The 26,578-nt window shown below is 49.9% G+C and overlaps 2 protein-coding genes and 1 long non-coding RNA gene across 10 annotated transcripts; all 3 read right to left on the bottom strand.

Annotated features, from left to right (window-relative positions):
* Positions 1-4,848: 4,848 nt before the first annotated feature.
* On the bottom strand, positions 4,849-10,708 carry FAM174C (family with sequence similarity 174 member C). The gene is made up of 3 exons (XM_064497440.1): positions 10,275-10,708; positions 9,658-9,819; positions 4,849-9,063 (listed from the first exon to the last, which is right to left on the bottom strand). The coding sequence occupies exons 1-3, from the start codon at positions 10,547-10,549 to the stop codon at positions 9,060-9,062; spliced, it is 441 nt and encodes a 146-aa protein (XP_064353510.1). The 5' UTR covers positions 10,550-10,708; the 3' UTR covers positions 4,849-9,059.
* Positions 10,709-13,800: 3,092 nt separating this feature from the next.
* On the bottom strand, positions 13,801-20,246 carry CIRBP (cold inducible RNA binding protein). Of its 5 annotated transcripts, none has more exons than XR_003261677.2 (8): positions 20,132-20,246; positions 19,155-19,263; positions 18,958-19,064; positions 18,478-18,616; positions 18,308-18,392; positions 18,109-18,176; positions 15,654-15,758; positions 13,801-15,481 (listed from the first exon to the last, which is right to left on the bottom strand). XR_003261677.2 is itself a non-coding variant. In XM_026116634.2 (7 exons), the coding sequence occupies exons 2-7, from the start codon at positions 19,255-19,257 to the stop codon at positions 17,670-17,672; spliced, it is 519 nt and encodes a 172-aa protein (XP_025972419.1). In that variant the 5' UTR covers positions 19,258-19,263; positions 20,132-20,246; the 3' UTR covers positions 16,941-17,669. The 5 variants fall into 5 exon arrangements, 2 of the variants coding, with proteins under 2 accessions (XP_025972419.1, XP_025972420.1); XR_010385091.1 differs by having other exon boundaries at positions 13,801-15,478; XR_003261678.2 differs by having other exon boundaries at positions 18,109-18,173.
* Positions 20,247-22,251: 2,005 nt separating this feature from the next.
* LOC112993213 (uncharacterized) lies at positions 22,252-26,353 on the bottom strand. Of its 4 annotated transcripts, none has more exons than XR_010385099.1 (3): positions 25,776-26,341; positions 25,530-25,695; positions 22,252-24,807 (listed from the first exon to the last, which is right to left on the bottom strand). It is a non-coding gene; the product is annotated as an uncharacterized LOC112993213 (long non-coding RNA). The 4 variants fall into 4 exon arrangements; XR_010385098.1 differs by having other exon boundaries at positions 22,252-24,365; positions 24,520-24,807; positions 25,530-26,339; XR_010385097.1 differs by having other exon boundaries at positions 22,252-22,966; positions 24,212-24,807; positions 25,530-26,337.
* Positions 26,354-26,578: the final 225 nt, after the last annotated feature.

Below are 26,578 nucleotides of genomic sequence, written 5' to 3'. Positions count from 1 at the left end.
ATGCTCCACCACTTAATTGTTTTAAGCGAAGGCTGGCAGTCTCTCTAAAAAAGAAAAAAAAAAAAAGGTTCTAGTTTCACCACGGAGAAGAGACACACCAGCCGGTGCTCGGTGGGAGGCTGAACAAGATGAACATAATGGTCTCTTCTAGCTGCAAAACCTGCAAATCTAGACACTTCCATTTCCTGGCTGTTATTAGCCGGCAGACGGCTGGGTTATTCTGATTGCAAAGAGAGCAAAGGAATGCTTAAGTGCCAGCAACAATAGTCGCTTTGGTTTGCAGCTCGCTTATGAAGCATGTCCAGCACCGAGACGTAATGAAATCAGCAGAAGGTTCAAGCAGGCGAGTGAGCGAGGAGACATCGGCTGATGTGCGATTACCGTTCACGTGCCAGTTTGATGCCGTTTGGGCTCAATTTGCCGGTGTTGGAGGTGACGATAGAAACTACCTCACCCTCCGGAGCCAAAGGGCGAACACGGAGCCACTGGGGATCAGGTGATGTGCTCTCACATGTTACCTCCTAATTTGTTTCTGTGCCCAAACCCTTGCAAAATTATGTTTATTAGAACTACTGGTAATCCTCTGCAAGTTCCTCTGTGTGGCAGAGGGCTCCTGGAACCCGCAGGAAACCGCGGCGAAGCAAACAAGATCCATAGGGAGCCCAGGAATCCCGAAGCCCATGGAAGTACTTCCACCCAGCTGGAACCGACCTCCTGTTTTGTAGTGATTTCACCTCGTGGGTGCATTGACGCTTCATCCTCCCAACGGGTATTCTCGGACGTGGGCTTTAGCTAGCGTCTTTGATCTGGCAATGTACGGAAGAAAATAGTGAAGTGTAACATCTGAGACATTCATCTCAAATTTAATTTTAGGGACATTTTCTCCCTACTATGTGTGCACACATATTAGCATGCATCAGAAGTACAGTATCCCCTTTAATGTTTACTCATCCTTAGATTGCAAAAATTGTTGTGTGAATTCCTTCTTCAATTAGCTCTGGTACCCAAAAAAAAAAAAAAATGTTCAGTTGCCAGTACAGTTATGATCATTTCTTTCCTTTATACTTTTATTCCCCAGTGCAACTTAAAAAGAAAACACTTCCCCACTCTCCCCTGCAAAGCCCCCTTTAAAAAAATTTTTTTAAACAAAAACAACCAACATTTCTAAACGAAAGTCTTTTGTGGATGAAATGCCACTTCCATTCACCTTTCCATCATGTAAGGGAAAAAATAAAGATCAGAAGGAGGATTTAGACAAAAAGCCAACTAAGTAAAGGTAATTTTTTATACAGAAGAATCTTGCTAGTTGTATCGAAGGGCTTTGTTGAGTGGAACAGAAGAGACATCAGAGGAGAATCTACAGCAGGTTTTCAAATACTTCCAGCTATCTTCCCAACGTGCAGCCGGGGTTATAAGATAAACAGAGACACAATTTCAGAGTAGCTTCAGTACCCACAGCCCATTGCAAGAGAAGTCTACCGTGTTGTCCGGAGCATCCGTGGGTAAAACTACCCCAAACGGTCCCTGCAAAAAGCCTCCGAACCTGCCGGGGGATGTTAACAGCTGCGTGAAAAACCGACAGGAGCAAAATTGTGACGGCAGCTGCCATGTTTTAGGATGAAAGTTCCACTTCCAGCAAGCGCTGGTCATCTTAGAAGTTACTAGAGCTATTCAGCATAAAGCAAGTGTATTAGCAATAAATGGAACAAAATGCTTGCAATGTCTTAACACGAATACACTCATTTCCTGCTCATTTTTAAGGGCTGCCTCTTGTTGCTTAACACTGAATCCCGCTAATCCCTTAGCACTTCCAGTTCAATATTTCAAACACTTTGCAAATCAGCCTTGGAGAAGAATCCTCATTTTCTACTTATTTTACAGATGTGAAACCTAAAGCTCAGGTGATCTATCCAAAGCCGCTTGAGCACTGAGGAGCGGAACAGAACATTAAATCCACAGTTTCCCTCCACAAAGAGGGACCAAGAGCCCAGCACCTTCGGGGCAAGCGCTGACAGCGCGCTGGAAGGTTCATAGCCTAGAAAACACAGCTCTGCCAATAGCAATCACTCCACCTATTACAATTAAGTTTCTTCATGATACTAGAGGTATTTACTGCCTTGACGGAGGGCTCTGAAATCCATCATTGAAACATCCTTTGTACACAGTTAAATATCAGGTCTCCTTTTCCTTCCCCAGGTGACGGCAGGAGCATACAACAGTTATTCTTCTATACAGCGGATGGAAAAAAACCTCACGCACAAAGCGTTGTCCATACTCTCACCTTGGCAGACCCTGACCTTGCAAGTGAACTATCAAAAATAAGTAAATAAATAAAACAAAACAACGGGTCTGAGTTCCAGCTAGCAAGAAAAGTGCTTTTCTATGCCAACGGAAAGCCGAGAAGCAGCTCCTTCCCCAGAACACTGCTGCAAAGGTTGTTCTGCACTCCACGTAGCACGGCTGCAAGTTACAACATTTCAGCAGCAAACAGACTAGTGGAATCAAAAGAGCTTACCACCATTCAGCAAACAGCCTGCAGTTCCCATTTCAAGGGAAGAAATTTGCATCCAAAGCATCGAGAGCATTTTAACTCGAGTTTAAAATAAATTCAGAGCAGATACATGCTGCCAACTTGTGTTTGTGACTGGAATCCTAGCCACAGCCGAACCAAGCTTCCCCCAGCCCGAGAGCCGAACGAGAGCATCTCCTCGGCCAAGGTGAGCGCTCCGGCTTGCAGCACAGCTGCACGCACGGAGCAGGGCCAGGAAAGGGCGCGGGAGGCAGCACACCTGCAGCTCGCCCGCAGCACACAGGCCGCAGCCGCCGGTGCTAAGCGGGGTTCCCGTTCCCGGCCCCGAGCCTGAAAAAAGAACGAGCATTGGGATTTCATCCCGTTCTAGGTCACCCTTCCCCAGCATCCAACATAGCCCGGGGTGTAAAAGCACGATGCCCATACGCTGCCACAGTAAACGATCTCCATTAGCTCATTAAGCACCGCAGCTAATTTCAGCACAGCATGCTCCTCGGGGAAAGGCACGTGCGCGCCAAAGGGCTCTGCTGCATTTTACGTGTCTCTGCTACGCCATGCTGCTCTTAAGCAGGCATGATCGCTGGGAAACGCAACTTGAAGCGGATGGGAGCAAATTCGGGGATGGGCTTTAGTCCTGCTGGGGTTTACGCCAAGCCTTGGACCAGCCCAAGACAACTCTGCGTCCTGCACAGACAAGCCCTTCCCTTGTGCCAGCACCTCCCATGCAAGCAGGGAGCCTACAGCTTAATTCAAGCAAATTAGGGTGTCTTAAGAGTCTGTCTGTCCCAGAATCATAAAAAGCCCTTGCAAACAAGTGCTAACACAGCTCCGCGAAATCCAGCTGAGATAAAGCCAGGGGCTAGAGCACCACCCACAGCTGGGAGAGGCTGCTTTCTCCCGGCTGACAGCTCGCAAAACCTGGCCCCAAAACCTACCGCTCCCCCTGCAAAGCCGCGGGACGCCTCCCGAGCGGGCACTCCCATGGAGATGCAGAAAGCTGCCGAAGGAAGGCTTGCCTTTGCAAGGCACCCGGATTTATTCCAGCCTCGCCAGCACGCAGCAGGCTCCCGCCGGTGCCCGTGAGCCGGCTTGTTCGGTCTGTTAGTGCCATCTACAGGGTTACCCTGCTCCGGAGCCGCGCTCGCAGGCTCAACCACGCGCTGCCAGCAGCTCAGACGGTACCGGTGACGAATACCGAGTAAGGTTAAAGCACGGAGCAAACGAAAGCCCCTTTCCACCTCTGCTGCACCATGCACCGGGGCTCGAGCACAGCCACCTCCCTGGGGGGCGGCGGGGAACCCCTGGGGACACAGCCAGCAGAGCAGGGCACGAGAGTGGGACGCTGGGAACTTGGCTTCTCTTTTCCTCAGTGCCACTAATCTACATGACCAAAATCTGTACAACCACCCTCCTTTGTTAGACGGATGAGGAGCAGATGTTAATGCCAGGGAACTCCCTTGATTTTACTGCCATTTTAATTCTTTGCACTGAGGAGCTGGGCCATCACTGTTGAACATCCCCTTCCATGGGACAGTCCCTCCCCGCTGTCTCCCAAAGCAATAAGCAGCACAGAACTTAAGTTATTTGTTCCGGAGAGGCAGGAATCAGCCCTCCTGAGATTTTACTTAGTCTTCTGGAACAAGGAATGATCAGGAGCAAGCTGTAACCCACCTCCAAAATAAAGGCTGTCAGAGAGTTTAGCTGCCTCATTCTTGTGGGAGATGGAGGTCAGGGAAACCTCACGTCTGCGAAAGGTTGCAGGAGGGCAGAGACAAGAGCACCGGGATGCACAGAAGCCCAGAAGGAAAGAGGAGGCAACACTGGAGGTCGGAAGCCAGCTCCTGGCCACGAAAAGCAGGTGGCTCTGGAGCAACCTTTCCCTAGCAGTAAGGTTGTCTCTGTAGCTACTTTGTGCTCGATATATTCAGAAAGAAAAGCATGACGTGGCTGCCTGACGGAGACAAACTGGTGACCCACAAGGTCCCTCCCAGACCTGTGTTCCTATGCAAACAGGGGGAAAGGGGGTAAGGTAAGAAGAGGGAACAAGGAAGGGGAGACTTCAGAAACTCGAAACAAGCACAGGGATAATCAATGAAGGGGAGCACTAGGCAAACGTGTAAGGAGAAAAGCGTGGATCCAATAAATGAAAAGGGCCGACAGCAAAAGTTATTGCCAAGCAGAAAGCAAGACAATGCTCTGTTAGGGCAGCTGAGTGAAGAAAGGCTCCAGGAAGGCACCATCCAGGCCGGAGCAGCATGCGAGGCAGCCCCGCAGAATAATCCCGGAGGCCGGCTGCCAGGCACATCACGACGGGGCAATCTGGTGAAATGGAATGTTTTATTTTATTTGTTTGAAGATACAATGGAGGTGGATGCTGTAAACAAAAGGAAAGTAAAACAATCAATCAATACAGGACTGGTTGCTATTTAAAAATAAATCAACAATTCAAGCAGGAGGGTGAAAGACCAGCTCCTCCGTTTCTGAAAGCACAGACAATAACACAATGCACTCAAGTGCTGTTTTATTGACTTCTTGGCAATCTGTCCAGACCACAAGTCCATCTCCCAGCACTTTAATGCTGCAGCTCCCATTCAAGTCACATGTACAGATGAAACAAAGCAGAAGTATGTTATTAACAATATAGAGCTGATGCTCATATCACTCTCCGGCAACCTCATTAACCTCAGCACATGGTCCAGTCGATTTGCCTAGTAGTTCAATATCAACAGTGGAGGATCAGATACAGCCCTCCGAGAAGATCAGAGAGGCAATTACGTAAACTTTTAAAGTTAGGCTTTGGCTTAAACAATAGTGATTGTTTCAAGCGGACTCTGTAGCAGTCACTTGTGACACACAGAGGTTGGTGACTGTGCAGCATCACAAGGAACTGCGTACTCCAGTCTTGGTCCTCAGCACCCCTTGCTCTCCTCAGCTCTGACGGCCTTCGGCCACATCAGGCTTTTGCAAGGACTGGCAGGAGCACCGCGAGCAGGCCAGCAGTAAGAGGCAGCAGCCAGAGTCCACGGTGCCTCCCGCTAACACCCTGATTCATTCCGGGAAAAGAAAGTGCAGCAGTCGCGTGTGAGGCGCAAGCCTGTCCAGACAGACACACGTTCCTCCGAGCAGCACGTATTCGTACAAGCGCAGCACTGCATCAGTGCAGCTGTGCAGCCTCCAGACCAGAGCTGTCTCACATGCGCTGGCTCAGGGCTCATGGGCATCTGTGGATTTAGACATATTCTAAAAAAATACTAAAAGTTCTAACTGTTGAGAAGAGACCTACTAGGCTATCAACATGGAAACCAAATACACTTGAAGTAACAAAAGTTGTAACTGAAAAGCCTACTGAACTGCTCTCATATTAGGAAAATACAATGCAAGGCTTTAAAAGCTGCTATTATTAGCAAGATTCCCCCACAAAAGCTTGTACTGGCCTCACGCTGATTGCCCGTGGGTACAGTGCTCCACATCTTTGAGAAGAGACTGCTGCTATAGTTTCAACTTACATTCTTCTTCCAGGAGAAATGAGATCAGTGAAAGGTGTACTGAGCAATAGATTTGTACTCGAAGGAGTCTCAGATCTCTGTTATTAGCATTTTTGTTTTCTCCTCTCACAAAATGCATTAACAATGATTTAGAACCAGAAGTCCAACAGAGCAGGAATGTCAAGTCTTGGTCTACGAAGAGCTAATGCAGACTACAGATTCCTTCCAATATGCAGGATGGTTCAGGGAAAAAAGAAAATAGCCACACTGGGTCATTGACTATGGCTCAACCATGGTCTCTAACCAAAACAGGGTCAGATTAAAAGTGACAGCAATACTACGTTACAGCCTCAGAATCATCATTTTATTCTCCATAGGATGAAACTCACTCCTTTAAAGAGAGCCAGCACAAAGATCTCTAAAAACATGCATGTGGTGCAGAGATATTGGGCTGGCACACTCTGGGATAATCTGAGGCCTTCAAATTAATTAACTTTTGCCTACTTAGTACCAGAATAGGTGCCCTGTTACAAGTTCTAGCTATATCCACATCTTTCCCTTCTCAAATTCTAATCACCTACTATTGCAAAATCAAGTTCCATCTAAATTATCTTTGTGACAAGACCTACAGCTTGGTGTCACCTCTTTGATCAAAATTATTCAACTGTTAATATTGAAAATGTTCTTGGAACCATTCATTCCTGCAAGGTGAGGAAACTTAAAGATTGCAAAACCCATCCATCCAATGAAGAGAAATGCCTAAAGAATGATAAAGTAAATCACCTCAACTAAAGAAAAGCCAATGAATGTGTCAGTCGAAAGGCTGAGCCAGAGCACGTAAGTGGACTGAAATACAGTCAGGCTTACCTGGCTTGCATACAATGCTTTAGAGAAACAAGCGTGCAAAGGGAGTTGAAGAGCTAAGAAAAGTATCAGCATGTGCACATGACCTGCACCCTAGATACCACTGAATCAAACAAATCAGCTCTCTGATCACCCAAAGGGCAGTAACAGCCAGATTTAGCTATGACTGCTATGCTCACAGAGGAATGCAGCAAATCTTTTCATCTCTGCATCAGCTAAACAAGCAGAAAGTATCTAACGTAGGCATGAAAGGATAAAAATTATATGAAATTAGGGCACATTCAAGTGGTGTGTTCACATGACATTACTAAAAATATATTTTTTTAAAAAAAAATCTTCTGCACACGTGCAAGCCAAAGAGCTCACAGCATCTGGGGTGACAGCTCTCCAGGAAACCTCACTAGCTCTGCACTGAAAAATGCTGCCCCTTGCGTGGTGAGCACCAGGAGCACAGCGCTCCATTTCCTGCCTCCCGAGGGATTTCGGAGCAGCAGCTAGACCCCGAGCTCACAGCTGACTGGCTGCAAATCCATTTGTCATTGCTACTCGACAGGAATATCCCTCCCCCTCCATGCTCTTCTTAAGTGCCAGTTTTGTCCCCTTATCTACAGAGGATTTGTTAACCAAAAGAAAAGAACCATTACTCCAAAGATATTCTCAATCTTCATTTTAAAGAAAAGATCCATAGCCTCAAAGCTGCACCTCCTCAACAGGGAACTTCCCGGCCTGCAGGGTAACTTCCCTTGGGTTCTCATGATAAAGGCACTACCAATTTGGGGAGAAGTAGGACTTAAGGATACCGGTTTGCAGTGCCTGTAGCTTTCAAGGAATGGCCCTCCATTCATGGCTGAAATGTGCTGTAAACAGGAGCACTTTGCAAGCAGTTTCTACCATCTTAGCAGTAGGTTCATACCTAACAAAGACATCCGGAAAGAGATTTTCTGCACCCATTCACGTTTGATTCTACACTGTAAGAACCCAAATATCAACCCAAACATCCAGCCAAGGAACCTCCCAGTTTGCTGGGCTGACAATGAGACATAATTCGAGTACCAGCAAATAGAGTGAAATGCCAGGCCCCTTCGTGAAGAGATTATTTCTGAGCCAGGGATGTCTCAGTTTAAGAATCACAGTCCCTAAGGGTCTGGCACTAACGCTTTCTCTGGTCCTCCTTTTCCAGTCGACAGTTGCTCAAAGTCAAGTCATTCCTCACACCAGAGCAAGATTCACCAACTCAGACCACCGCAGCAGTCTAGCTTTTCCTCAGGTGACCTCAGACAGAGCCAGCAGCTCAAAATCCAGGAGCCTGGGAGACGGCACACATTTCTCTAGTGAACGGGCCATTGCAAGCACTCTGGCTTGCAACTGGAAGAACAGCCCGGACACTCGCAACTCCACAGTCCACACAAACTGTTGCTCCTTCTAAGAAGTGCTCCTTTGGGCCCACAGGCACCTTTCACTTGTAAACATGTCTTTGCTCTCTAAACCCAGCTAGTGACCTGTATTATCATGTGTAACTACTAACCCTGTAACTACAAGAACTTTGAGGCATTTAACTCACTGCTCCTTCCCCAAGCTATTCTGCCTGCCTGAACTAAGGCAACACTATCCACATCCACTGCTAGTGTAACAGATAACGAGAGCTCTCCCAATTCATCAGATGCAGAGTTGATTACAGAGACATTTACTAAAGAAGTAACCTGATACTGCATGAAGGAAACAGGATCCGCCTCCAAAAGGAATCCACTTGCCTGATACTTTAAGCTGACTGCCGCAGTCAGTGGAGAGAGGGATATGAGCACGTATAAAATACTGATAATATTCATAGGCCAGCAGACATAGCTGCGATACTTGAGTCCAGAGCCAGAAGTTTTCAAATGCTGAGTCACATCATCAATCCAGGAGTCACATTTTCATTAGCAAGCATCTCCCTGTGCCGTTAACACCACTCAGTGCAGCACCGTTTGGTTTGCAACTCCACTTTTCCCAACAAAATGTGTGAAGGAAATAGGTTTGGTCCCCTTCCCCCTGCCCCAGCTAGAGAAGTTTTTGTGCTGTTAATTAGTACTCATTATAAGCAATTAGAACAAATAAAACCCGAGGATTGGTAAGGTGATTCCACTGGTGGACTTGCACCTCTTGGTCAGTCTATGCAGCTGAAGCCACTGGTCGACTCCAAATCATCTGGAAAACAGAAGACACCCAGCACCAGAATGAGCATGTACAACTTGACAGATCACTACCAGCCTCAAAACAGCTGGGGGAGCCGAGAGGCCAGGAAGCGAGCTATGCCCAGGCCCACATTTCTCTTCGGCCTTAAATAAAAAACCCTCCAAAGAAATCGAACTTGCCCGATCCACAGACTGATAGCACATCACCATGACAGCATCAACGTGTGCCCCAGTGGGACCACGAGTTCTAGCTATGATTTGACTCGTGAGTTATTCCTCCACTTGAGAAACAGAGAAGTTTTTGTTTTCCTCCCTAATGTGGAGAGCCTTAGCCGGGACACGCGGGATGCCTGTCCCTCCTACTGGCTCATTAAGCATGAGTGGTGCTTCAAACACCAACAGTATGCAACACTGGGCATGTCCCTTTCAAAGTGCTTGGTCAGAAACCGAAGAGAAGTGAGATAAATCTGTGTGTTAATACAGGACAATGCACAAAAAAGTTTAATTCATGCAGATCTGACCATGGGATCTGTCCCAAAGCTTACACATCTTTAGAAAAAGAGACCCTTAGCCAATTTGAGGAAAAAATTGCAAAATATCCACTTACCGCTTCAGATTTCTTGTCTCAAACACCGTGTCCTCATCGCTGTCAAATGAAGCCATCTCTATGTTTTCATCATAGTTTGAAAGAAGACCATATTTCTTCCGCTGAGGTTTCTTCAACCTGAAATTAGTTTTGAGCTCGTTTCTGGGTCGCTCTGATCTAGAACTTAGGTACACAAAGATTGCAGGGTAAGCGCTCTCTCACACACAACGCGACTGGCTTGCAAGCAGACAGGGCATTCCTTAGTCAAAGGGCAAAACAAACAGAACCAGGGCGCTTTTATCACGGGAGTGTTTAAGGCAGCCAATAATGGTGTGAATTTACAGTGGCATTTCTCCACTAGCAGAAGCCACCTGGGCCAAACAGGGAACACAGCTCCCAGGCCAAGGGGGGGTCCAGGCCAGGGGAACCAGCCCCTGGGACGGGATGGGGGGGGGGGAACCGGTCCAGGGGAACCAGCCCCCAGGGTGGAATGGGACAGGGGGGAAGAACCGGGCCGGGGGGAGCAGCCCCCAGGCCGGGGGGAGGCAGCCCCTGGGCAGGGGGAAACCGGGCCGGGGGCAGCAGCCGCCAGGCCAGGGCGGGGGGGGGAAACCGGGCCGAGGTCCCCCCTCGCTCACCGCAGCGCCCGCAGGATGAAGTAGAGCGCGGCCAGCGCGGAGAGGGCGCTGAGCACGTACACGGCCCGCTTCAGCACCGGCAGCCCCGGCCCCTGCGACAGCCCCGGGCCCCGCGGCGGCCCCGGCCGCGTCCCGTTACCGCCGGCGGCCCGCGGCGGCCCCGTGCCGTTGAGCGGGCTCGGGGCGATCAGAGGAGCGGGGGACTCGGCCCAGCCGCCGCGCAGGAGGAGGAGGAGAAGGAAGAGGAGGCGGCAGAGCGGCTCCGTCCGGAGCATGGCCGGGCCGGGCGCAGCGGCAAACGGCGCCTCGGCGGCGGCGGCGGCACAGGAAGGCCGCGGGTCGGTGCCGCGCGGCGCAGGGCCCGTCCGGGCCCGCCGCAGCCCGCGCGCCGCGTTCCGGGGCAGCGGCGTTCCGGGCCCGCCCCCGCGGGGGGGCCGGCGAGGGACGGACCGGCCTTGGGCTGCTGCTGCGGGGCCGCGACCCCCCCGGCCCCTCCCCAGGCGGCGGTTTCCCCCTCAGAGCGGTGAGGTGTCTTCCTCACACGCGACCCTCTCCCCTCCGGCCGCCATTTCCCCCCTCGCACATCCCCCTCTCCCCTCAGGCTGCCATTTCCCCCCTCACATGCTCCCTTCTCCCCTCAGGCTGCCATTTCCCCCCTCGCGCACCCCCCTCTCCCCTCAGGCTGCCATTTCCCCCCTCACATGCTCCCTTCTCCCCTCAGGCTGCCATTTCCCCCCCTCGCACACACTTGTCTCCCCTCAGGCCGCCCTTTCCCTCCTCACAGCAGAAATTTACCCTTCACAACATGACTTTTCCCCTCAGGGTTGCCATTCCCCCCTCCCAGCCGTGATGTGGTCCCCTCACACGCACCTTCTCCCCTCAGGGCCCCCATTCCCCCCTCACGGGGCATCTTTCCCCTCAAGGAGGCCATGGCTCCCCCCGCCCCTCGGCACAACGAGACCCATCGCTGCACTGCGCATGCGGGAGGCGCAAGGCCGCCCTCATCCTTCGCCTTGACTGGAGGAGGCCGCCAACCGGCCCCTTGGCCTCGGCCGGAGGCCCCGTCACAGCGAGCGCGCCAGAGGCAGGTTTCTTCCAAAACCCCGCAGGCAGACTCGCAACGGTGAGCACTCAAAACGCCCACCATGTTTCTCCACAGGAGCTCGGGACTGAGTGAAACACCCCAGCTACACCAGGCTGGTGCTCCAGGGGGTTTCTAAATCACCCTGCTCTGGGTCCCCCTCGTAACATCCCCTCCTGGGGAAGGGCATTAAAGAGCAGGCATCGGCACAGGTCAGACTTTCAGAAAGCAGCATTTCAGCCTGGAAACAGGTCACCCCCCCCCCCCCCCCAGCTCACGCCACTAGGTGTCACATCAGTCCCGCGCTGCCAGAGCACCTCCTGCGACTCCTTTGCATCCAGCCCCTGCAGCTAGCTATTCCCCGGCTCAGTCTGAACCTACCCCAGCAACAAACCATTAATCCAGTGCTGTAATTAGCGATGCCAAAGGAACAGCACCTCGAACTAGGCCTCTATTTTTGAGCCTATAATTATTTCTGCCTGCATTTAAGCATCAAGGCAGCCAATTTAGGAAAGTAAATTCTTTCAAATAGTGCTTTGTGAGTATTTACTGATTGAATTTGTTTAAATTTCACCCGACGGCATATGATCAGTAAAGGTCTGGCCCTATGTTTTATGTCATCCTTCATTAACATGCAAAATCCTCACTGGTGAATTGCTAAATACAGCAAAAAAAATGACAGCTGGTTTCTTTTTTCTTGGGCAGCAAGCTCTCAGGAGCCCAAGGGAAGCTGTCCTGCTTGCTAGATTAGCAAATTCTTTTCTACCTGGGACTCCTCAGCAAGAGAAGACATTTCTTCATAAGAGCACTCTTTAAAGCTAGCACTACCCACTAATTTAGGTCATTGACACCAGTTAAGTGCCTGGCCTCCATCACACCTGTTTGCTCTGGAAAGCTAATTCAAGTGACAACAGAATATGAATGCAAAGAGCAGCAGCTATGCCTGAGTAGGTCCAAGTGTTGACAAGCCACCACAGCCTCCCTTAATAACCAGACTTTCCATTGTGGACTAGAGAATATGCAATCAATTCTGCCCTTCAAACGCTGCAACAGTAATTGTTAGCAGGCACAATACCCACAATTATGTAATCTCTTCAAAGACATTTATGCTGTATGAGCAGACTTTTTCATGTAATACACTGTTCTTAAAAGGCTGTGCTTCAAGTGGGGCTTAATGTTACAACAGCCATGCATAACTGGGCAAGGTTAGCATGCAAAACAAACAGGATAAAGCAATCAAACATGTTCTTTCAGCACAAAGGGGGCAGGCAGGACAGTAGCAGAACCATCAGAACCCCCCTCTTACCGCTTTATCTCATTGCGCACAAAATCCTGCCCCATTTTCCTCAAAGCTGCCAGAAATATACTTCACAAATGCCAGCCCCCACACCAGTACAAATCCCTCTTGTCATCGAGCTGGCACATTTTGAGGATTTAACCAAGGAGAAATGGGATCTCATTTTTCATGAGCATCAGATGCCTGCATCAAATCCATTTGAGACAAACGAGTGTGGTTACAATGGCAGTCTCAGGAATGGAGCACTTGTTTTAGAGCACAGATGCTAGTGATCAGTCAGACCAGAGAGTGGAAATTAAAGTAATCTAAGCAGCTTCCACTCTTCAGTATAGCATGACAAGGCACAGGTATAGCATATCAAAGATGACAGCCTCAAGGGCAAAGACTTTTAAGGACAGTTTGAATTACAGTGTGATGTACTGGAAAACATGCACCCTAATGTAGGGAAGAGAAGAGTTCTTGTAACATGAGGCCAGCAAGAGATGGAGTCAAGGACCAACTGGAGGAATTCAGTGGCGACCAGCTCTCATCTGACTTCATTACAAGTCAGCAATACAGGGATTTGGTGGCAAGTGGATAAAAAATTAAGACCAAATATTCTTCACAAATAAGAGAAAGAAAAGGGCAATTTGTCTTGCCAGTTTACCTTTTTGATGGTTCATTTTGAAGACAGAACTTAAGCAGGAAAAAATCAGTTTGACAGAACATTGGTTTGAAAGGTTGATCTTCTTTAAATACAAGTGTTAAATATGGCATACACCATTTAACTTTTCAGTTTACTAGAGAATAAAGATTAATAGACCAGAGAAAAGTTAATTATCATTAATACCAGAGTGCAAACTTCCTGCAAGGAAATTTTAAATTCCCTTGCTCTGTCCCTTACCTGCCCCTCTACAGGCCAAGGGAAAGAACACCATCTTTCCTCTCCAGCAGCACAACGCATGAACTGAGAGAGCCGTGGTCAGGTAGGATAAGAGCCACAAGGTAAGAATTGGTTTGAATCCAGAGTAGGGTAACCAAAATTGCAAGTTAACAGAACAGCAATACTGATAAGGAACCTTAAACACGCACAAAGTGCTTTTACTCCCGCAAGACTAGCCTCTAAGGAATACAACAGACATTGTGGAAAAAAAGGCAACATCTCCTAGTTAGGAAAGATGGCAAGAAGTCTTTTATTAGCCATTCTATTCCATAAAATCAAAGGGAGTGAGTACAAAATTGAAATTTTTCCAAATGGTGGCTTATGCACATTCAGTCTGAGGTTGAATTTTGTATTTACTAGGGAGATTTGTTCCAACTACACAGTTCTTCAGTCACAGGCAAACATCTTGAGTGTATTAGCTACACACACAAATATGTTGAGGTTTTAAAACTTGCCAAGTGCTAGGGCTGCTCTATTCCTAACTCTCCTTCAGGCAACTCTGTACTTCCCCCCACTCCACTCCACCCAAGGCATCTTCCTGAAATGAGTCAAACTAGTTACTACCTTGTTACCCACGAACACCCAACCCCACTTCTGCAAGACTGTGCAACCACGGGTACCCCCCAAAACTTTCAAAATTTGCCATTTTCACCATTTCCAAAAGGTGACTTTTATGTGCCTTTTCATTAAGTAAAAGCAAATAATTTTGTACAAGGTAACTATTCCATACTCAACTGACACTGTTTTCCTCATAACAATGCCTAAGGCAATCACTGACAGTCTCTGCAGCAGCATTTCTACTCAGCTTGTTGTCCAAATGCTTCAGTCATCCATCTGAAACAATCTAATTGCAGTACTCAAGAGCTGCATGGCTCAGTACTGCTTCAACACTTGGCTTGCTTCACTTAGCTTCACTGATCTCTCAACCTCTATTAGCTTTCACCTGATGTTACCCCCACCCTAGTTACCCCACTAGAGAATTCCAGACCATGGAAAAGACCAAAGCTGGATTTGCTAATACCAGATTGTTACTTTTCAAACTGGAGTCAGTGAAACTTACTTTTAACATAAGTTATCCTAGAAGCCTGAAGTTTGCTTTTGAGTTACAAGTAACAACTTAATATAAATGGGAACCTTGGGCCAACTTTATATTGAGGCAAATGATTAAACACACAGAAAACACTCACTGCAGGACAGACCAATCCTATGCACCATCTGAGAACAGAAATGTATGTTGCTTGGGAATGTATAACCACTGTAATGAGTTGCAGGAACATCACACTTCATTTTCATCAGCAAAACACATTAATTATACTAATGTGTATGAAAACAAATCATTCATTATCCAAGCTCAAAACAGCTTGCGCATTCAAATGCAAATTAAACTTCTGCCTAAGTTTTGTTGCAATTTCAACTGGCAAAAGCAGCTTACTTCTGTTCTGAACAAACAATAGTGATTCTATGTTTAAGTAATTGCTCATCTAACAGTTCTTTTCAGATGTACTTGCTTTACTAGTTTTGCAGATGCAAAAACCAATGCAACTAGGCCACTTAATTCAAGGTTACAAGAATGTAAATTCTTCCTCAAACTTGCTCATAAAGACAGGTTACCCTTTCTATCCACACCCCCAACCAGCAATGCACTTTAAATCTTTTTTTAACCTAGGCAATACACCAAATAGATTTCTATTGTACACCTTGGCCACAATCTACTATTCTTATGTTTTCCCACAAAAGTACTACAGAGATTCAGACTTTTTTCCATATTCCAGTATTTTATTCTATCTTGACTTGTTTGTTCAATCGATCTATATGTTAAAAAAATCAGTAACAACATTGCTCAAATTTCTTCTCCTCCATTCCCATCAGTAGCTGTCCTTCTTGGTCTTCTCCGATGCAATTCACTGCTGAAATAAAATTAAAGACAGTGAATTTACAGAGAAAGAATATGCAAAATTCTCATCTAGGAAATACTGAAGACAAACACAAAGTAGTACTGTTACAACAGCAGTAGGTAGCCAAACCTTATGGTTCAGGAAAAGTTACTGGGGTGAGGGACAAACTGAACAAAGATGTTACCTGCTTGGTGAACTCAAGTCTTGATACAGCTTTCTTGGAATGAATGCGCTCCTTTCTCAGAATTCCCATCCAGCTTCAGTGTTGAATGTCCATCTTCTCTTCAGCCTGCCAAAGCAAATACGCATTAATAATAATATCAAGCAGAGAATTTACATTGCCACCCACCTCCCCCCAACACAAGTCACATCATATACGAGGGTTTCACAAGCCATTCGCTGAACCCATCACATCACAGAAGCACAGTCTGGGAAAACTGTTCCAGGGCTGGCTGATGCCTTTGATATGCCAGCCAATGTATCATTTGATCCCTAAGCAGAGAGTTAACCACTTTGACATGGCTGCTTAGGAAGTGTGGGCTATGGGAAAAAGTTAATGGCAACAAGTAGGATGGCAAAGAAAGCTACAATTAAGTGAGCAACTTAATGAAGTCTAGGAAGATTCTCAATAGATGAACACATATCAAGTCAGGGAATTCTGTTTCCCATCTTGCTTCCATACCTACTAGCAAGACATGACTGCATGCCCAACTCTGATCTGTGGAACTGAAGTTGTGCCACAAGCCAAAGATTGCATAAGGCATGGGTTAAAATTTTTCCATCAGTTGACCAAAATTGTCAAAGGAATATTTCACAGGTACATTAGACTTTCAAATGAGCTCTCAACAAGAGGAAGGATGCGGACATGAGCAAAAGGAGTTACCTCGAATTACAGGACTATTTCCACATATGAACTAGCCAAGAGAGCAGCTTTCGTCTCAGAGGTTTCTGTTGGAGGCACAACACTTCTTTTCTCCAAGGACACTGCAGTTTCCATATGCTAGCAAAGAATTCTTAGAACTTGTAAGGCAATGACAAAGCTAGCTAATTACGGCAATTTACCTACCATTGAACACCGTGTCAAGCTAGTAACTAGTCCGGTTACCAAAGGACTGATTCTTTACTACAGTTTCTCAATGTCTGCTTTATTTTAAGGAAACATTGATTATCCTAACTGGCCAGCTAGCATTCGCTTGACCTTTGCTGACTTAGGCTTTGAATATTAGAATACCTAAGGTATATACTTTCAACAGTCTGCCTCTAGACAAGTTTGACTAATCTTATGTGAAAGTACACTGAAAGTATTCACATGTCAAGACTGGTTAAGATTAAATTCTAGCAACTGGTCCAATAAATCTGGTTTGCTCTAATACTATCACTAATCTTCTCCTCTGGCATCCTCTATTACTTAGTCTGTTCTTCATCTTCAAGGATTGTGTTGTGCAATGAAATGTAAATGTCAGGAGCAGAGTTCATTTCAGACGGTCTTTTAATAGGCTTCGTAAAGCCAAAGAAAACTGTATACAAGAATCCTTTACCACTTCAAATACAATATCAATGGAATATGCATATTTCTTCCAGTAAAAAAGGACAATATAAATAAACATTTTCAAGAACCTCTTTTATGGTAAGTTTGCAAGTCTATTTCTGGGTAATTTACATCATTACAACAGTAAAAATACCGTTATGCAAGTTGAACATACAAGCAAGTTTCTCTTTAGATATATCAAGGTGGTTTGCCTTCCAATTTGTACCCAGGCTGCATTCCTACCTTGCTACACTAAAGGAATGTTACAAAAGACGAAGGTAATGCACTTAAAAAAAAAAAAAAGTCCACAGCTTGTTCAGCTTCCAGTGAACATTGAATTAAAGGTCCTTTCTATCTCAAAAGAAACTGAATTGGGGCCCCAACTTCACAACTTTAAAAAAACACCTTGGCTCATCATGAAAGATAAAATAAAATCTGAAGTGCTTTCAAAAAAGATTAAAAACACTTGAAAGCAGAGCTTTCTTAAAGAAAAGTCTAATTAGACCATCTTATATCAGAAGCTGTCAGGCTGTGTTTGACAAGATTAGAACTGATAATACTACAAAAGTGAAAATACAAGTAGATGTACTACACAATAACGATTTCAGCGAAGCTCCAAAAATCTTTATAAATACAGCCATTGGAAGGACGATCTTGAGTCAGGAAGGATTTTTACTCGTTGTGTGTAGCTGAGGACAAGAAGCAGGCACAATTGTAAAGGCACTGAAGCATAGACAAGTTCCAGCATTTTACTCCCTTGCATTATTTCAGAAGCTAATGCTAGTTCGCTATGGCTTAAGAGAACTCCCCCACCCTTGATTAAAGTTTGTTAGGGCATCCGAGTTTTGTCTTACTCTCAGGCTTGAGGAATGTAGTTAAAAACTTGCTTTGCCTTAGATCCAAGCAACTCCTACACATGCATTACAAATTAGAAATTTAAATGGCACAACCACGTCCGAGGCTTGACAGATTGGTTCTTACGGGCAAGAACAAAAATAGTGGTACAGTCCAACTGAGCCTTACAGTATTTCCAGACTTCAGGACAGGGTCAGAAGGTTTAGAAAGTTCCTACAGCAACGTACTCGTCATTCCCATTTGAACTAAGACTTACCGTAACTGTCATAGCTGTCTCTGTAGGATCCTCCTGAAGATCTGTCACCATAACCACCTTGACTCCTGCTGTTAAGAACACATTCATATGCATTATATCTGTTCGTCTGCTCTTGGAGCTTACTGACATTTGGGTCAGACAGGCAGCGGACTTCCAAGTGCTTTGCAAAAAAACACCTGACTACTTGAAGTGACTTTACCTGCTATTATAGTAGTCTCTGGAGCCATTATATCCTCCACTTCTGGAATCAAATCTGCTTCCGCCATAGCCTCTGTCTCCACCTCCTTCAACAGACAAAAAAGTTTCTTTTAGCATGCTGAGAACTACTGTTATCCTATCAGTAAGTTCTAATCTTTCATATACACTCACCTCTAGAGAAGCCACGGCCCCGACCTCTGCCGCCACGGAAAAAGCCTCTGCCCCCAGAAGACCCCCCTCTGTATCCACGAGATCTGTTCTCTGATGATTTTCCAGCCTGATCAACTCTGATCTGACGTCCATCTACAGACTGAAGTCAGAAGAAAAATAAACCAAATTGATATTTGATGTTCGACAGTGAAGGAAACAAGGAATTATACTTTTATTCTCAGCTAAGCAGTACCACAATTTACTAGTTTGCACAAAGGCTTTTATTCGATGTCACAACTAAGGTATAGCTTACTAGGCAAGTAAGTTAGTTTTCAAACAGTATACATGCTCTGAGTTTCATTGGTTTTTTTAATCATATGACTTCACAGAACTTCAATAACTAAAAAAATTTTTTCCTGTTATTTCACTGAACAGCAACACATTTTGCTGACTTCTCTTATTCCTTGAGGGACCAGGAAACCAATTCCAAAGCCTCCTTACCTTTCCATTCATAGCCATCATTGCATCTTTAGCATCATCTATGTTTTCAAATGTAACAAAGCCAAAACCTCTGGATCTTTGAGTCTCTCTGTCTTTCACCACAACGACTATAAAGAAGAAAAAAAGAACATCAGCACCTAAAAACCAAAATCTACAAAACTTATGCAAATCATCATGGCTAGTTATTATGATCTTACCTTCAGAAATCTGTCCATATTTAGAGAAGACTTGTTCCAATGACTGCTCATTAGTGTCAAAACTCAGACCGCCAACAAAGAGCTTTCCCTCATCAGATGCCATTTTGTCCTGTGAAGTCAATATACCCATTAAACCAAAAAATATTTCCACGAGGTCCAAAACACTGAATTTGTTCAATTATCATCAGCAGTCTAGCATTCTTAAGCAACGCACACTCATACAGTTCAGTGAGCCACTGCTTTAAAATACAGATAAACACCCAAACGGATGGCGCCACTTGAGGCATTTTCTGTCGGAAAGCCGAGCCACAGCCAGGTAACAGAGGGAGCCGTGAGCTGCGACAACACAGCTACCGCAGCCAGGCACCCGCCCGCCGCCACCTCGCCCGGGCCAAAGCGCCGACCCGAAGGCGCGCAGAGGAACCGCCCTGCTCCGCCCGCCTAGCAGGCTGGCGGGGACCCCCAGCACGGCCGGCTACGCGCCGCGGCGCGTCGCGCTCCCCCGGGCTGGCGGCACCGGCCCTGCTCGGGCTGTGCGCGGCGACGGCTGTGGCCTCCCGCCCCGCCGGGCGCAGCGCGCATGCGCGCCCTGGAGGCCCGCGCCCCCCGCCCCCGGAGACACCGCTCCGCCCCCCGCGCCCCGCCCACTTGGCGCAAGCGCGCTACGAAGCCCCTCCTCCCACCTGCCGCCATTTTGCACCGTTGAGGCGAGTCGCCATTTTGTTTCCGAGAGCGCATTTCACCCCACCCCCTGACCCCCCCACACACCGCGCACACAGAGCAGGCAACCAGAACGCCCTTGCTCGGCTCACCGCACAATCTCGAAAGACAACGGGGCCGCGGGACGGGCGTCCCGCTCCAGGCCCCTCCCAGGCAGCAAACCCGCTGCTTCTAAGACGCACTCCCCTTGGCTGAGGCGCTCCAAGCCTCCCAAGCCCGCCCTGGCTGCAACGCGACCACCCCAGCGGGCGTCTTACCAGTACTCTGGAGCTGCAGGGTCCACACAGCACTTCAAAGTCTCAGCGCGATGTACGCTGAGGCTGGCGGGGCAGCGGCTTATAAACCCCTGCGCTGAGCCCCGCCCCTCTTATGAATATTCAAATGAGCCCCGCCGCAAGGCGGGGCGAGTGACGAGACCAAAGCGCTGCCGCCGCTCCGCCGCCTGATTGGGCTGGAGCGTATTAATATTCATGAGACCCGAGAGGGGGAGAGGGGAGGAGGGAGAGAAAACAAAAACTCTGCATTCCCCCCCTTCCCTTACTCCCACGTGGGGGTGGGGCGTGGAGGGCGCCTCTGATTGGTTGGAAGCTCGGAGAACGTTGCCCGGGAGAGCCCCTGTGAGAAGAAACGAAGTGGAGGCAGCTGATTGGCTGGAGGCCGCCCCCGCCGCATTCCCCCGCCACACCCCCTCGCGGCCCGCACGGGGAGGGGGCGTGGCCGCGCTGCCCCAGTTTCGCGCCCTTCTCAGCAATGCGGCGGCGGCCGCTGCTGCAGACAAAGGGGCCGCCTGAGGGGGCGGCCGCCATCTTGGATGGCGAGCGCTGCTGCCGGCGCTGCCTCCCGGCGGGGCTCGGCCCCGCCGCGCGCGCCGTTCTCTCCCCCCGGGGCCTGCCTGCCGTGTGCAGCCCGCACCGGGCGGCCCAGCTCCGCGCTGCTGCGTGCCCTCCGGGGGCGGCCTGGCTGTCCCTGTGTGCCCCCACCTCAGGGCCCTCCGGTGTTCCCTCTCCCCTTCCCTGAGGGAGGGCTCAGCTGACAGCCTGCCCCCCCCCAGCCTTCTTCCCCCGCACCGGCATGGCCACAGCCCCCGCAGAGGCTCGGCCTGCTGGTGCTGCGGTCCCTGTGCTGGCTACAAGACCATGGCAGGGCCTGTTGTAGCACAGCCACCAGGCCAAGGCTCGGGTGCTGGGGGAGGCCGGGGCGAAGCGCCCTGGGCTGCAGAGGCCGCTCTGCCGCACGGCAGGGGAAGGGGCGCAGGGGAAGGGGCCGGCAGCAACGCAGCCCCAGGCCGTGTCCCAGTCACCGCTGGGCACCCGCTGTGCGAGCCTTCCCCTCGGCGGCCGCCCGCTGCATGAGCATCACTCAGCAGCGTTGCCTGCCCCGGCCGGCTCTTGCGGCGGTGAATAATCGCTCCAGCACAGCAGCCTCCTTTGAAGTGTGGTGCTGGTGACTCGGCACCCCCACACCTCCTTGGGAGAGCATGGCACAGTTAATTTAAAAACCCACCCCATCACCGGTTCCCGAGCATAAAAGGTTTTGTGAGGAAAATAAAAAAACAGGGATTCTGCTCAGCCCATTTTTCATTGAAATGTCTAAAAGCCCACCGTGGTATTTTTCTAAGGTGAGTATCTAGCATTAAAAACTTCCCTATTCAAACAGGAAGCTCTCTGGCACAGATACACGTTTCTGCAAGGGACTATGTTGGCTTAAAATGCACTGAAAAGCACAGCTGAACTCTCCAGTCTTTCCTACAAAAGCTACGGTCTTGGCGCAACTATGCCGTGATGTAGGACGGTATTTAAAACCGGCCGAGAGGCAGAGACGCAGGAGGAAAAACAGGCACAGGGACAAGAGCTGGAGGAAAACAGGGCTGGGACAGGTCTCCAGAGCCACCTCCTCTCCCCCTCTGCTCGGAGGCAGGATCAGGAAAGCCTGGCTGTGCAATGAGGTGGGGACTGTACTGCGAAAGAAAGAGCGATTTCGCTTGCAGCTTGCACCGGGGACGACAGTGCGCGCACGGGCCCCCCCCGGCCTCCCCTCCCGCTCCCAAAGTCCACAGCAGCCCTGCTCCGAACCGCCGAGCACGGAAAAGCACTGGCGGTGTTTGAACTGCCGCTGCTTTTTCCCAAATAACGTGATAGATTTCCTAACCAACCGAGCACCGAAACAGGAAGAGTAAAAAGAGCCACAGAGAAATGCAAAGCAGTCTTCTGCTCGCTATTGTTATGTAAAAGCGGGGAGCACTCCGTTCCCTGCCCCTCCAGCAAGGAGATTGGACTTTTCCTCCCTGGTTTGATATTGTGCATTTGGGGAGCTACAGGGAGAAGACTGTTTGTTTTGTACACAAGCAGGTACAGTAATTATGAAATACAGAAGAATCTCAGTGTTGCAGTCTGCTCTAATCTGTACTGCCGTACACACAAAAATAGCTGTTTCATTACTCCTCAGCACAGCTTTCACAATGGAGCATTGTCTGCGGATTTTCTGTTACGGCACCGAGGCTTCGGTCATTTTGCCGAGCACGCAGCACCAGCAGGGCACAACAGCACACTCCACAACCATGCATTACCGGCTGCAGCTAAAGTACTCAAAAGCACATTAAAAATAAATATATTGATGAGCCACCAATCTTATTACTAGTATGACCTCCTTACTGGCAAAACTATGAAAAAATGAATTAATTTTCCAGTATGGAGAACAAATTAACAGCATTAATAATAAAAATAATTATTATTATATAATACATTTTTAATATAATCTGTTGGTATTATGTGTATCTGAGATGCTCTGCAGTAAAAGGAAAAGGTTCAGTACTCAAAATATGAGAGCAATCATTAAAAGCAGGATGAAGCTGTGAATAATAGGATAAGATATTGCAATATTTTGTACAAATAAATAATTTGTTTCCTGATTTGAAGTGCGTATTTTAATTTTAAACTCTGGGTTTAAATTGTTGACTAAGCCTGATTTATTTTTTAATTCTGCCTAATATTGCCTCGCATCGGGGTCCGTCAGTGCAGCAGCCGTGTCAAAGGACAGGAGAGGCAAGGCGGGAGGACTCGTGTGCCATCGGAGACTGCAGATCAGTTTTTGCCCTTCAAGAGAGAAAAAGACAGTTCAGCCCTGAGCTTGAATCCCCAGCATGGCATTTTGATTAAATTAGCGACGTATTAACATAAGCATTTCTGGTTCACGATGAGGGCGGGTAGAGTGACCTTGACACACGGAGCCATGCTGCGAGGGGAGCGGCGCCGGCGGGACACCGCTGCCCGGGCGATGCCGGCGGGGAGGAGGCAGCGCTGTAGCTGCTTGCACATTCCTCAGGCCGTCAATACCGCAAACGTCAAGGGACAAACACGGTTATTTTTAATCGTACTTTTTACTCCTCACGCAAAGCCCGTGCACGTTAAGTGTTTTTAAAATAGCACTGTTAATCTTTTATGTGCACTTCAATGGAATTTTGGTTCTACCAGGACCAAAGACTTGTGCAGAGCAGCGTGGCTCCGTTCACAGCTGAGCGTCGGCCCTCAGGGCCTGGTTTGGCTCCTCTGATAGTAAATGGAGCGATCCCAGCTCTCCTCTGCAGAAGCTGGATTGGTCCCCAAACGCCGAAGCCCTGATTCCAGTCTCATTTGGGTGCATTCATGCTTTTCCTTTGAAACCGGTGAAGTTACACGATTAAACAAGGTGAGAACCAGATCCAATCAAGCTCTCCCGTACTGCCTGCGCTCCCTGTCCCAGTTCGGGCGCTCTCAGGAGGTTCCATGTGCTCCAGATCTGCTTATTCCTCCCTGTCTGATCCAGGGCATTGCAAGCAGCATGTCACTGGGGCTGGTAAACACGCGGGCTGCAGCGGCCACATGGCCCCGGCTCTCGCCCGCTGGGCACTGCCGTGAGCTGCGTCCCGCACGACGGGCCCCGGCGGCATTCAGCGCAGGGAAACCCCTTGACGTGCCAGAAACGCACCACAAAACCACAGCTGAAACCGGCGCTGGCAGCGTACACCAGTCAACTATCCCGGCTGCTTTCACGTGTCGTTATGGCAGTGATTAGCAACGAAGCACAGCGTGTGGTGCATGTCACCAGAGCTAACCTCCCTGCAGCAAAGGCTGGCGCTTGCACAACTCCTGGTCTGAGGATCCCCAAACGCTCGGCAAGGTAAACTGAGAAAACAGCGCTCAGCCTCCACTTCTGCACTGTTTCTGCCTGTAGCTTAGGTGCTCAAGTAGCCCCTGCACAAATTTTAGGACAGAGCATGCATTCATTGATTTTGTCCAGCCAAGGCACATTTTCAGTCACCTTTTAGTCACCTGGTGAGAAAGGACTGTAGTTACACTGACCCAATACGGTGGAAGTGCTGTTGCATCTTCAGCGACTACAGACGCCTGCCTGGAGCGATACACTCTCCGGAGCAGAGACCATCTCTCCATGCGTTCACGCGGCTCCTAGCAGGATGCCGGACTCCTCTGGACTGTGGTCCTCAGTGTGTGATAACTGTTAAATCATAAATCACAAGGAGCTGGAGGGACCTTGGGGACCATCCTGTCCGTTGGCTCAGGCAACCCCATTCCTGGCAGATGTTTGTCTCACCCATTTCTTTAAAACCTCCAGTGACAGAGATTGTTGTAGCATATAAAATGATACTTACTTCCTAAAAAAAAGTCTCCTTCCAGCAGCACAGCAGCTTTCAGTGCCACATTGAGATGCATGCAGGGAGCACGATAGAGGCGTGCTGAAAAGCCTGCCATGACGTCCTCGTCTCGGTCGCGGTTTCCCAGCCTCGTGCTAAGCCCCCCTGCCTCCGGGGGACCTTTGCAGGACACCCGCAAGCAGCACGTCTGCAGCTCCGCGGACGCCTTGGAGGGGTCCCCACCGGCGACGTTTATTGCTCGTATTCGCAGGGGCCTTTCTGCAGCCCTCCGAGGCCGGCCTCACCCTGTAACCAGAGCCGTTCGCCGCGGGATCGAGCAGCCTGGCGCTCGCCCAGAGCCGCGCAGCGACCAAGCAGCAGCTTGCTGGCAGCCCGGAGCCCGCGCCAGCGCTTGCTCCTGTCGCCTGCGCGCGGAGCCGGGGCAGAGCGGAGCAGCATCTGCAAATGCATCTCCAAACCGGAGGGAGCAGACCCGCACCCCCGGGGGCTGCCGGCCCGGCCCCGGGAGAGGAGCTCCCGGGAGGGCTGCGGGGAAGGATGGGGCGGGAAGGAGCGGGCACAGCTGGCACCGAAATGCCTCGCGGGGGCTCTGGTGGGGTCACAGCGGCGGGGGGCACGGGCAGCTGGAGGGGCAGAGGCGGCGCACGGGAGCCACCTTCTCCCTCTTTGCTTTTTCCTGGGATTGCAGGGAAAGAGGGAATGCGAGGCTGGGCTGAACTGGGGTCCCCCTGGGCCTTCATCCCATCCCTCACCAAAATAATCTTTTGCGTAGCGGGGAAAAGTCCTTCCTGACCTTCGCTTGCTCAAGGCAGCTGTGACTGAAGCAGGGAACATGCGCTGCCCCCCCCCCCCCCCGAGCTGGCCCCCTGCACGGCCGCTCCAGGGACCGGGACCCATGTCCCTCAGGGACACATCGAGCCGGTCGCGAGTCCTGCAAGCGGCCGTCCCCGAGCCCACAGGCAGAAACATGCCCCTCTCTCACTGCTTTCCCGGAGGGAGTTGCTTACCCAGCTTGGCAGTTTGCAAAACCCTGACGCAATTGCGCCGTTGCCATGGCAAGAAATGTTGCTGCTGCAGTTTCCTCTGTGATTTACTGCGACTGGGGTTTGCTGAGCCGTAGGACAAAGCAACGGCGAACGAAGGCATCGGCGCCGCAGCAGGACTTGCAAAAAGCTGCGCGAAATCGGGGTTGGCACCTACTGCCGAAAGGCAAGAAGGGAGGTTTTTCGCAGCAGCGTGGGGGATGCCCAAACCTGAGCGTCAGGAACTGCTGCAGCCGCGATCCACCCCGGAGACACCGCAGCTTCTGCCAGTTCTGGCTCAGCTCTGCCCTGTGCATTTTCCCACCGTCTCTGACGTCCCCTTGCAATGCGTGACCGGTCTGGGGCCGCGCTCGCCACGGCTCCAGACCCCCCGGGGCAGAGCACTATCCCCCCATTTTATAAGCGTGCAACACGGGTTTTGCATGGGGGTACGTAGCCGCGCGCAGGCCTGTCCCCGGCGAGGACGGCGAGACGGGGAGCGCAGCGGCAGCACGGACGAGCCGGTGCTGGGACACGGCCCCGGCACAGCCCGCAGAGCTGCCAGGGGCAGGGCTCGGCGCTGGGTGCCCCTGCCCCGGACCGGGGCTGGGGGGACGGCAGAAATAGCACGTGGTAACCACGGCAACGCGCCTGGCTCCAGGAAGCGGTTTTATTAGGAGCAGATGCTGCGCTTCTCAGCCAAATTAGGGAAAATTAAATCCCGTATTGTCGCACCACCACGATCTGCCCAAACAGAGCAGAAATCCAGCAGCAGCTGAGCCGAGGTGCTGTGTCACCCCGAAGCGGCTCAGGGCCCCTTTTGGGGTGCAGCGTGGCTGTGCCCCCGTCCCGCAGCGCCCCGCGGCCGCCCGCGCTGACGATCCCTCCGCAGACGCAGCGCTAGCGTGGTGCAGACCCCCCCCCCCCGCCCCGGCCCCTCCGCTCTCCCAAGAGGCACGTTTGGGACGTCTCCAGGCTGCAGAGCACAGCGGCGTCGGGGTCTGGCTGCCTCCGCCACGGCGGGGATTTGCACC

This window comes from Dromaius novaehollandiae, chromosome 25 (genome assembly GCF_036370855.1).
Source record: "Dromaius novaehollandiae isolate bDroNov1 chromosome 25, bDroNov1.hap1, whole genome shotgun sequence".
Lineage (NCBI taxonomy): Eukaryota > Metazoa > Chordata > Aves > Casuariiformes > Dromaiidae > Dromaius > Dromaius novaehollandiae.
This window is presented reverse-complemented; position numbering and strand designations above follow the sequence as displayed.

Excerpts from the sequence above, each read along its gene's own strand:
- FAM174C (XM_064497440.1), bottom strand. The coding sequence starts at position 10,549 with ATGCTCCGGACGGAGCCGCTCTGCCGCCTCCTCTTCCTTCTCCTCCTC. Across the intron at positions 9,820-10,274 it reads TTCATCCTGCGGGCGCTGCG|TTCTAGATCAGAGCGACCCA; the intron begins GTGAGCGAGGGG and ends TGTGTACCTAAG.
- CIRBP (XM_026116634.2), bottom strand. The coding sequence starts at position 19,257 with ATGGCATCTGATGAGGGAAAGCTCTTTGTTGGCGGTCTGAGTTTTGAC. Across the intron at positions 19,065-19,154 it reads ATATGGACAGATTTCTGAAG|TCGTTGTGGTGAAAGACAGA; the intron begins GTAAGATCATAA and ends TCTTCTTTATAG. Across the intron at positions 18,617-18,957 it reads TGATGGCTATGAATGGAAAG|TCTGTAGATGGACGTCAGAT; the intron begins GTAAGGAGGCTT and ends TTCTGACTTCAG.